At 44.0% G+C, this 11291-nt stretch overlaps 1 protein-coding gene across 1 annotated transcript; it reads left to right on the top strand.

Annotated features, from left to right (window-relative positions):
• Positions 1–724: 724 nt before the first annotated feature.
• On the top strand, positions 725–11289 carry COQ9 (coenzyme Q9). Its single transcript, XM_032784599.1, has 9 exons — positions 725–908; positions 1039–1210; positions 1826–1961; positions 2611–2753; positions 3048–3132; positions 4127–4231; positions 7565–7720; positions 8477–8530; positions 10465–11289. Exons 1-9 carry the CDS (start codon positions 740–742, stop codon positions 10498–10500), a joined length of 1056 nt encoding a protein of 351 aa, XP_032640490.1. The 5' UTR covers positions 725–739; the 3' UTR covers positions 10501–11289.
• The last annotated feature ends 2 nt before the right edge of the window (positions 11290–11291 follow it).

Raw genomic sequence — 11291 nt, 5'->3', positions numbered from 1 at the left:
TTGCTGCGAACTAACTATTTGTGTAGACAAGCCCTATGGAATTGGTTCTTTCTAAGCCAAAGACAGGCAACTGTGTTAATGTACAAACCTGTAAACCCCATTCTGACCAAGACAAAATTTAATTAGTGTCCAGTGGAAAAGCCTTAAATAAAAGCCTGCACTTAACTATCTTGGTAGTGAGGCTAAAAATGAAAACTAGTTTCCTTAATAACTTTCTTTGGCCCGTTGCTCCTCAAGCATATACATAATAAGCCATGTACATTCTTTCCAAAGTGCAATTTAGGGCATGACTATGATCAGACCCAGAAAGGAATTTAGCAAAATAGCAAGCCAGCTCATTCATATCATCTGTCACTGGGTGACATTTACCAGGGGAGGAAGCCAGTTTTTATTTACAATCTCAAGTCAGATAAGCTGCTTCATCAGTGAACCCAGATTTTTTAAAGTGCAGTCTGTCAGATCAGCAGCATGCCCCTGTGGGAAGGACACAGAATATACGTATACACACATTAAATTAAAAAAAACAAACCTCAGTTTGGCTAAAGAAAAACAATTAGTATAGGATAGCCAAATTAGAGAAGCATTTTGTCTTTGAACAGGTCACTTTAAAATTAAATGTCCTAGTCTAAGTGTAGCATTGTCAGGATTTGGTTAGTCTGTCTGTCATAAGCATTACCCAGTCTAGTTCTTTATTGTAAGTTCACTGGCTCTTTACTGTCTTTTCCTTACTGGTTTCAGCATGGAAAGAAAGAAGGCAAGTCATACTGTGGTGGCCTTCAGTCAGTGTTTGCTTGGCTTCCAGTGCAAGGATGTGAAATCCTCTGCTGATTGGAAGAAGATCACAAACTGCAGGATTTTTTCCTACCACAAAACATCTTCCCTTTATTTCAAGCACACAAATATTAGCTGTAGGTGAATGGATATTTTTCTGGAGGAAAAAACTAGTCCCCCCAATAGCTGTTTCTGTTCTCATTCACTCCTGGTGCCTCCTCACTCTCCTTTAAAGGAGACCAATGACTTTTGTGGTTTCCATTTCAGTGGTCAGATGCACGTTGTACCCAGCCCAGCGTGCGTTCCAGGCCTCAGCTCTGCTGAGGAGAGTCTCAGATGAACAGAAACAGGAGCCGCCACCATATTCCTCCCAGCAACGTTTTGAATCACACCCACCAGGTGACCAGCCTGACCAGGAGCCCCAGCGCTCACACCACAGGTAACCTACATAGCCAGTACCAGGCCTGGCCTGCTGATAAGGGATTGGAGATAGCATTTTGCCAAATGTAGAACCCACTCAAAAATCATGAATTCCGGGTTTAACCCAGAACTTGGTATTTCTGAGGTTGGCATTCACTTTTGCTCTGACAAAATGCACGTTCTCTTGACCATCAGAAAGGCAGAATAGGAACTGCTTCCAAGCGGGAATTTCTTTTATTTGCATAGCACATGCTTCAGTTTTAGATTTTTGTAAACTTGGCAGTTATGGTTGCCTTATATACTAAATACAAGGCTCGTGATAAAACAATTTACAGTTACACAAGCAATATCCAAAACTGGGTAGTCACCATATAACCATATACGTCCAGCTCTCCCTTTTTTCCCTTGCCCCTGTATGAACTGTGGTTAATTTAAAGATCATTTTTCCCGGAGACAGGAAGGATTTTAGAGAGACAGGGTTTTTTATTAAAAGAGCAGAATCATAAAGCTCTTTTGATCCAATATGTATCTGGATCATGAGAGCACCTCCCAGTGGTGAGAGAATAGGATGTAGTGTCCTGGTTTTTGATATTTGATAGTAGAATTCCCTCGCTATAATGACACCTTCTTGTAGTTACACTGATCAGGGTGGTGAGGAGTCTGAGGACTATGAGAGTGAAGAGCAGCTGCAGCAGCGAATCCTGACAGCGTCACTGGAGTTTGTACCTACTCACGGTTGGACAGCAGATGCCATTGCCGAGGGAGCCAAGGTTTGTGGCAGGAGAGACCGAGAGCATGTAAGAAATTAGAGAGAGTTGCAGTTCAAAGAGACCCAGGACCAAATTCTGCCTTTACACTTGCGCAACCTTACAGAAATCCATGGGGTTACTCCTGTCTATAAAGCAGGGCAGAACTGATCCACTGTTTATACACTGACTAGAAGGTAATGTTAAAGTTAGACGCAGTGTGGAGCAGCAGGGGCACTGAAGGGTCTGGGAAGAGAGGTTGGTAGAGGAAGAGCTTTATAGAATCATAGAATATTAGGGTTGGAAGAGACCTCAGCAGGTCATCTAGTCCAGCCCCCTGCTCAAAGCTGGACCAACACCAACTAAATCATCCCAGCCAGGGTTTTGTCAAACCTGGCCTTAAAAACCTCTAAGGATGGAGATTCTCCCACCTCCCTAGTACCCATTCCAGTGCTTCACCATCTCCTAGTGAAATAGCGTTTCCTGATATCCAACCTAGATCTCCCCCACTGCAACTTGAGACCATTACTCCTTGTTCTGTCAGTAAAGTAACTTCATTCTGTTTTGAATTCATGTGATGTTTTGTACCAAGTCAAATATCAAACAGCATTCCCTACATGGTGCCTGTTCAGTAATTAGTGACCTACTGAGTCTTTCTCCTTCCTTCCCACAGTCTCTTGGCCTCTCTGTTGCTGCAGCAGGGATGTTTCATAATGACGGCAGTGAGCTGATACTGCATTTTGTGTCACAGTGCAACTCCGAGCTCTCTAATCTGCTGGAGGAACAGCAAAAACTGGTACAGCTGGGCCAGGCAGAGTGAGTATCGTGCTGTAGATACTAACTATATGCAGAAACATATGTCTTCCTAGGTGCACAGGCACCAGGGTGTAAGACAGAAGTACTGTCCAGTGACACACATGCTTCAGAAGAAAATTTATTCGTGTGCAAATGAACCCATCCATACAGACATGTGCTTGTATAGGTGAGCCAGAATTAGGAAACGGGAAGGATGCACCTCATCTGCTAAGTTTGGACGGAAGTTAAAACTTGAAAAATGAAAATTCAAAGTTGAATCTTTAGCAGATAGATGTATGGTTCTTCTTCTTCCAGAAAGAAGAAAACAGACCAGTTCCTGAGAGATGCTGTGGAAGCCCGACTGAGGATGCTCATCCCATACATTGAGAAATGGCCCCAGGTACAAAATGGACCTGCAGATTCTCTTTTTAAATATGTCCTGAAGCCTCTGGATTCCCTAGCATATGTGTTCTTTAATCTGTCCAACAGATCAGTCCAAAGCTGTGTGTGAAACCCACACTAGATAGTTCGTTCAAGACATAGGGGGATGTCCTTGGAGGGTAACAGCTAGCAGCAAAGATTGATGTCTTTTCTTGCAATCCCAAAATGGCAAACATCTCACAATGCATCCCTTCCATTCTGGAACTCCAAGGGGAATTCAGTCTCTGTGCTGGATTGCTCCTGCACTCAAATTGCAAGTCAGCTTCCTTGTAGCACTGGTCCTGGGGTATGTTGCATTCTGCTCATCTGGTGCTTGGAAATGGCGACGTGAAGTGGTGCTTATTTCACTATATTCCATCTCCAGTGTGCTAATGATAAACCTTCAAAAACGCTAAGCTGAACCTTCAAAAACACAAACTAAAGTAGCTTGATGAGCTTGTTGGAACTTGATGCTGCCTTACTGAACATCCAAGTTTAATTCTTGGATTTAACCTCTTTCCTCCTTGGGCCAGAAGAAGACTAGGAGATGTATGCAGGTGAGGTGGTCAATTCCAGTGAGAGTGAATATAGCTTCAGTAGCTACCAGCTGATCTAGAAACATCACTGCTGGATTGGATAGTTTCATCCAGCTTTCCCCACAGAGAGCAGGAAGATAGCGTTAATATATTAATTGTGTTGTGAAGGAAGATGGAGGCCTCCCACAAGAGGGTGGGAGTGTTTCTTTCTTGCAAGAAAGAGCAGCACCAATAGGATTCATAATAGCCCTGCTACTCAAGAAGAAGCCACATGAAAGAGACCATTGCTAGCTGAATGGGACTGGGAATGCCTCCTGCTAGAGGTGGAGAAAGGACAATAGCGACATGAGGGAGAAAAATCAATGCACGCGAAAGATTGTGTCGGTTTGTTTTAATGCTGTGTGCTTCTCTCCACTTGTCTGTCTCCTTCCTTCTCAGGCTGTAAGCATTCTACTGCTTCCACACAACATCCCTTCCAGCCTAAAGCTCCTCACTAGCATGGTGGATGATATGTGGCACTATGCAGGAGATCAGTCCACCGACGTAAGTCCTGGCATCATGCAACGGACTAGTTGTACCTTTTAGCACTACATAGCAACATGAAGTATTGAAGTGTGCATTGTAATCCTGTCTGTTTCAGAGAAAAGCCTTTATCCTTGTTGTAGAATTGAGTAAGGACAAAATTTTCAGAAGTGCTTAAGTTCCCGTTTTCAACAGTGACTTAGGAGCCTAAGTTCTGTTGAAAGTCTGTGGGACCTAGTGGGATTTTTCAAAAGCCTACTTGCATCTCTAGGTTCCTAAATACCTTTACAATCTGGCTCATTGGCCCATTGACTTTCAATGAAACGTAGACTTTTAAGTCACAGCTGAAAATGGAACATCGTCTACTCCTGGGGGCATTCTATGCGAAAAAATTAAAAACTCTGCACACAATATTTTAAAGTTCTGCACAATTTTCACAATTTATTTGTCAAAACAACACTACATAATCACACCAGTTTCAGTTATTTTGGTAACTTACTTGCTGACAGATATTTTGAAATATGTCTGTAATAATACAGACACACTCACAAATTCCCCCAAGCATAGAGTTAAAGAAACCCCTATGACAATCCAGTTCCTGTTCCTCTACCCCCTTCCCCTGCAGAGCCCAGCCGGGGGGGCAGACACACACAACGCCCAGCCCAGTCCAGCTGCGGTGCTCCCCCCGCAGCCAATACATCCTCCCCTTCCCCCTGGCAGTGTCTTCTATGTGCAAGCTGGGCTCTGCTGGGTCCAGCGGCCCTTAGTGGTAGCCAGTAGCATTGCAGCCTATTTCCATGGGCGAAAGGAAATTCTGTGCACACAACATTAATTTCTGCAAAATTCTGCATTGGAAGTGACGCAGAATTCTCCCAGGAGTAATAGTCTTTTAAGTAACTTATGTGCTTTTGAAAATTGTACCCTGTGTCTTTATAACTGGCTGTAATTGGCATAAACTAAAAGGTGTCTCTCTCTTAGACTTTGTTATAACAATGTTCTTTTTTTTAGACCCAACCACAATTTGAGATTTTATGTGAGTGTAACTCAGGGACAGAAAAGTTGATCCAAACATTCACCAGCTTAAAAGAAATGTTTCTGTTCAGGCTACTGTCTCCACCTTGATGATAGCATGTGCAGATTCTCCTCAAGCCCTTCAGAGCAGCTACCTAAAAATACCAGTAGCTTATTAAAGCCTTCATCTTTCTGGCAGGAAATAAAAGCAAAGTAAATTATAACCTTAATTAAAGCAATTAATAAATTATTTTAATTCATGAAGACATCGGTGGGGAGTGGGGAAAGTTAAATGAGCCATCTTAACAAACTACTTTAATAAACTTCACTTATGAGTATAAAATACCTACTGCAGTGGAAAATAAATAAGATGACAGAAAAATTAAAGAAATAAACCAGAAAGCAGCTGAAAGGAGGTGATCACACCGGGAAATCTAAGTCCCTTATGGAGTCGGAAAGTGATTGATGACATTTCAGAGCTGTTTCAGAAACTCTCCCCGGCTTTGAAATGGAAGAACCTCTCTTTCACATCCTCTGTCTATTCATCACTACTTCTGAGGGAGTCATCAAGTTGTCTGTGGGGAGCTATGAAGCTGATCCCATTCCCTGTTTCCCTAGGAAGGCGTTAGTTCAGTCACTTGCAGAGGGCCATCTTGAACACAAATGGAGCTCTCCGTCACCTACCTTTGCACGGGAGATTCGTCTGGTGCATGCTTTGAAGCAGCAGGGGAACAGGGGCAAAGAATGGGATGCATCTGATACAAGTGGCTATGTGGGGTGGGGAGTAAAGGTTTGCAAGCTTCTAGTGTAGCTGGTAGAAGGACATTCTGTCCAACCAATATTTTGCCAATTTCTAACCATGTTTTCACAACTCAAGTCTGATGTTTTTTCTGGTGCTTTTAATTGTGAATGGAGCAAACCATCACTGCTCCTACCTCTGCTGCAACTTGGGGTTTTTAATCATGAAAGCAAACAAAGTTGAAAAGTAAGAGTCCCTTTGCAGGTATTTTTTTGCTTGTCATGGGAATTATTCAAGTGGGGTGGACAAACTGGAGAGTTCCAGGGTTTCACCCTTGAACTGGTATACCCTGTTGTAATGCATCTTCTGGCATTGCTAGCAGCAATATAATGACTCAGCATGTGGTATCAGTACTCTTTATACCTGTTTGAATCTCTGGCAGCTCACAGCTGGGGATTGGTTCTAAATATAAGATATTGTTATTCTGCATCGTAGAATCATAGACTATCAGGGTTGGAAGGGACCTCAGGAGATCATCTAGTCCAACCCCTGCTCAAAGCAGGACCAATTCCCCAACTAAATCATCCCAGCCAGGGTTTTGTCATGCTTGACCTTAAAAACCTCTAAGGATGGAGATTCCACCACCTCCCTAGGTAACCCATTCCAGTGCTTCACCACCCTCCTAGTGAAATAGTGTTTCCTAAAATCCAACCTAAACCTCCCCCACTGCAACTTGAGACCATTGCTCCTTGTTCTGTCATCTGCTACCACTGAGAACAGTCTAGCTCCATCCTCTTTGGAACCCCCTTGCATGAGGCTATTAGCATTGCATTGGCTGATACACATGCCTTACGAAAAGGTGAACTCTTCCACAATGCATCTGGCTGACTGGGCAGTGCAGAATAGACTGAGGTTGGATTCCTTCCTGACCCCTGCAGCAACCTATTTGCCCTCTGAAGCAGGTAATGGTGATCTAACTTTTGGTCAACAATTTTCTACATGCTGCTTTTTCTCTCTCTCGCTCAGAACCAGGTGGTCATGATAGTTGTGATATCAGTTTGGTGCCAGGAGAGCAGCTGCAGTGTCTGAGGGTGGTGGCTACTGCATAAGCACAATTTGCACATTAATACCAGTTTAGGCCCAGAGCCACAAAGATATTTAGAGTTCTAACATCCGTTGATTTCAGTCTATCTTGTCTGCTGAGCTGTCCCTTCACCCTGGATCAATCACTGCCCGGCTGGTAACTTGGGAGAGATTACCTCTATTCTACCTCTCCCCTCCCCAGGTCAGTTTATGAGATCTGCATTTTACTGGACAGTGCTTAATCTTGTATCTCATGATTAAAGCTACAATTATGTCACGGAGATCATAGAATCCGTGACTTCCAGAGACCTCAGTGACATTTTCTGCCCTGAGGCTGGAGCTCCCAGCCAGTCCCCCTGCAGCTCCCAGGCCCCTGCCCTGATGGGGGGACCCCCTCAAAAGTCAGGGACAGGTCACAGGCTTCTGTAAATTTTTGTTGATTGCCCGTGACCTGTCCATGACTTTTACTAAAAATACCCGTGACAAAATCGTAGCCTTACTCATGATTCATGTCCTTGCAGATTAATTGGTACACTCGTCGGACAGTGCTGGCTGGCATCTACAACACTACTGAGTTGGTGATGATGCAGGACTCATCTCCTGACTTTGAAGAGACTTGGCGCTTCCTGGAAAACAGAATAACTGATGCCATGAAGATGGGTCATACAGCTAAACAGGTAACACTGCATTCATGGGTTGGTTGCAGCTTGAGCAGACATGCCCAAGCTATCTTCAGTCTAGCTAGCTTGGGCAGTGGACCCGTGAAGCTGCAGCAGCATGAGTTTAAGTGCACTCTGGCTGCCTGAGTAATTACCCAGGGTTCCACACAGGCTTCTACAGCCCATGCTGCATCGGCCTCTCAAGCTGCAATCACACCCTGTGATTTCAGTGTAGACATACACAGGTGAGGTGAGGTGTGTGCAACTGGACGTGGTTCAAGTGCTAATGCACAGCAAGCGCCTAGGCCGAAACCAGCCAGTACATACACACATGGAAAATATACTGACAGGTGAGCCGTGTGCACTGTTAGTATAATAACAACCAATGTGTATAAATCACACAGACAGTGAATTACGTGTATATGCCTCTCCATGTAAATCCAGCAAAATAGTTACACTGAGTCATGGTGTTTGGTGCCAGACTGGCCCACTTCGATAACATCACTGGGAGAATTCCAGGCGAGTCCGTCCTCTGCTTTTGAACCATTCCTGTGTTGTGGTTTTAGTATATTAGTCTGTGTGTGTCACCACTTGGCCTATGTACTGGTTGTCCATGTGCTCCACTCTGAACTTGTGTTTGGATGTCACCTTTCTGTATCACTGGGGATATACAAACACATGCTTGCAATGAGCTACATGTGTGTAAACCTCTCCTGAGAGCTTATACAAGTGTAAAATCAGCAGAAAGCAACAGTGTGTTCTTGTATTGCCTAGGTACAGTCAACAGGAGAAGCACTCGTCCAGGGCCTAATGGGAGCTGCAGTTACTGTAAGTAGCGTTGAAAGCAGAGCGTCTAAAGAGGGTTGTTTCTGTTCCTCACCCAGACTTGATGTTGGTTTCTTCATCCCAAGTTTAGAACCCAGCTGAGAGAGTGTCTCTTGAGGTATTTCTATCAGGCAGATGATAGCTTAGTGTCAGTTAGCTTCTTTACTGGTGGAGCTTCAAGTCACGAGCATCTTGAAATGTTTTTTCTGGGGAGGAAGTATTTAAATAGCCTGCTGATTTCCGTGTGAAAGAACTCACAATACAGTGCCAAAAAAAAAAATAAAAAAAAATGCAGCTACAGGTTGGATGTTTGAGGATTGGGGGCAGGAAGGCGGAGAGGAAGGGAGGTCAGAATAAAGAATTTATCAGTCTTTTCCCCCTGTAATGTCTTTCCTGGTCAGTGACCGAATTAGAAATTAGTGTTTGGTTAAACAGTAGGGGGTGCATTTCCTTCTGAGTCAGTCCTGAACTCCTGCTCCAGTTTTATGGTAGGAGATACTGTGCTCTGAAGAGGTCTGTGCTCAGGTAAGATGTAAAACCAAGTTCCTGACAACTTGTGATGACTAAATATCCCCTGGTGCACTTACTGTGAGAGTCAGGGCGCTTGTGCTAGTGTCCTGGCCAAACTGCTAGTCGAGGGATTATGTTCTGAATTAAATCACTACAATCTCATTTGGATAAAGTATCCTCTTTCACTAAAAAGAGGCTATGTTTCACCGCCGAGGTGGTAGCATGTCTGCGATATATGAAGTGTTTCCTCTGTACCTGTTTATAACTGATAGTGTTTTTAGTTCCTTTGGGATGAAAGGGTGCTAAATAAATAGATTATATTACACTATTTTTTTTAGCAAGCAAAGCCTGTTAGCACTGTTTCTGTACTGGATTTCTCTACAACACAGATTACACATGCAACAAAACTACCTTCCCACTAATAGAAATAAGCTTTTCTTTGTGTTTAAGACTGGAGCCTTACTTGGGAACAATTTTTACTGTTGTTGCAGTTAAGGATTAATCCCACCCTCCTAGACTGGTCACCTGTCAGAAAAGCTCCTTCACCTCAGACCGTTAGGGCTTTTCCTGCCATGTATTGAAAGGACTCCAAGATCCTCTGCCACAAGAAATCTGCATGCTATATTAGAGTTACTGCTGCCAGACTGCGAATCTCATCCTGTAGATTAACTCTGCTTGCACCAGGTGTCAGGATACATCTCATTGTTGAAGATTTAGTGTATCGAGGCATCTTTTTACCCTCAGTTACATTACTCACAAAGTGGGAGAGGTTTAAAGAGGTTAAAGGAGTCATTGAAAAGGAAAAGGACAAGTTCAGTAGTTCAAAAGCAACACGTCAACGATGGGAGGAGTCCAAGTCCAGGTGCTGAGATTGTTCCTCCCAAGGCTGGAGTTTACTACACAGGGCACAAAGACCCTGGAGAGTTAGGAAAGGGGGGGTGTATTGCTTTCCAAGGACACCTCTAGCCAATTCAGGAAGTGATGTTGATTGTGCTGCAGAGAAAGCCACAGTGCAGCCCTCTTGAGAAGGCTTGACGCCAGTGAAAAAGAGGAGAGGATGGATGTAATTTGAGAGAACAGTTAGGTTAGATTGCTGTGGTGGTGAGCATGTAATATCTGGGAATTCTTTCTGTAATCCCAGTCTGCCTGATATCTGCCTAGTCCCTTCCCACAGAGGCAGATCCCCAAGCACCTGGAAGGAACAGCTACATGTAGCCACAGTGAACATCCATGTAGTACTGGTATTAATTTAGGATGACCAGACAGCAAATGTGAAAAATCGGGATGGAGGTGGGGCGTAATAGGAGCCTATATAAGAAAAAGACCCAAAAAATCAGGACTGTCCCTATAAAATTGGGACATCTGGTCATCCTATAATTACTTTCATTGTCTTTTCATTTCTGTTCCATTCGCTTGGTGTGCAACAGATAAAGAATCTGGCGGGACTGAACCAGCGGCGGTGAAGAGAGAGGGAGCTGAGAGGCTGTGCCATGCCCTTTGCCTATAAGAAGATTGAAGGCAGAATCCTCGTGCGCACAAGAATATAGAGCCATCACAACAACGAACGTCCGCAGCACGGTTAAAATTCCCTGCCCCCTGACAGAAGCCTGTCTAGCAGAATGGCACAAGCATCTATATTTGCTGGGATCTGTAAATAACTTAAGACCAGGCCTGTTTGTGCTGCCTATTTTGATTAGACTTTCCTAGTATCCCAGGTGTAGTAAAAACACTGATTAGCACGTTATTAGAAAATTGTGACGAAAGGTTGATTGAACTGAATTTGTCCAGCCCCCAATGCCATCATTCAGTTGCACTCCCCCCTGCCCCAGTCCTGCATAATACAGAGACCATGTGTGCCTTGAACCCTCTAGTGGACATCATGTTTTCACATCACTCATGGAAATAATGCTTTCAGGAAGAGCCCTCACGGGAGGGGCCAGTTGGCGTTGTTAGATGGTGCTCTTGGGAAGGCTGTCACGGGGCATATCCTTTCACTGTTTTTGCCTGTGTGAACTCATTCCTGGATGTGTTTCTTGTGGGAGTAATGCAATCAAAGATGGTCATGAGAGTGGGAGCAGAGGCTGGGCATACAGACAGCGCAACCAACCCAGCAGTGACTATAGCTGTAAAGCCTGCTTCTGGATGTGTGATCACCCTCCTGCTGAGCTCCGGCAAGGGCAGCTGGCTGACTTGTTTGTAAATTAGTTAGAAACGATTCTGTAAAGAATTAAAAAAGTCCTATTTAAAGTGGATT

The sequence above is a fragment of the Chelonoidis abingdonii genome, chromosome 19 (genome assembly GCF_003597395.2).
Source record: "Chelonoidis abingdonii isolate Lonesome George chromosome 19, CheloAbing_2.0, whole genome shotgun sequence".
Classification (NCBI taxonomy): domain Eukaryota; kingdom Metazoa; phylum Chordata; order Testudines; family Testudinidae; genus Chelonoidis; species Chelonoidis abingdonii.
The sequence above is the reverse complement of the archived record's forward strand: the minus strand, read 5'-3'. Positions and strand labels throughout refer to the sequence as shown.

What these genes read in the sequence shown, in the direction of transcription:
- COQ9 (XM_032784599.1), top strand. Translation starts at nt 740, where the DNA reads ATGGAAAGAAAGAAGGCAAGTCATACTGTGGTGGCCTTCAGTCAGTGT. An exon ending in CCATTGCCGAGGGAGCCAAG is followed by an intron (nt 1,962 to 2,610) that starts GTTTGTGGCAGG and finishes TCCTTCCCACAG; the next exon opens with TCTCTTGGCCTCTCTGTTGC. An exon ending in ACATTGAGAAATGGCCCCAG is followed by an intron (nt 3,133 to 4,126) that starts GTACAAAATGGA and finishes CTTCCTTCTCAG; the next exon opens with GCTGTAAGCATTCTACTGCT.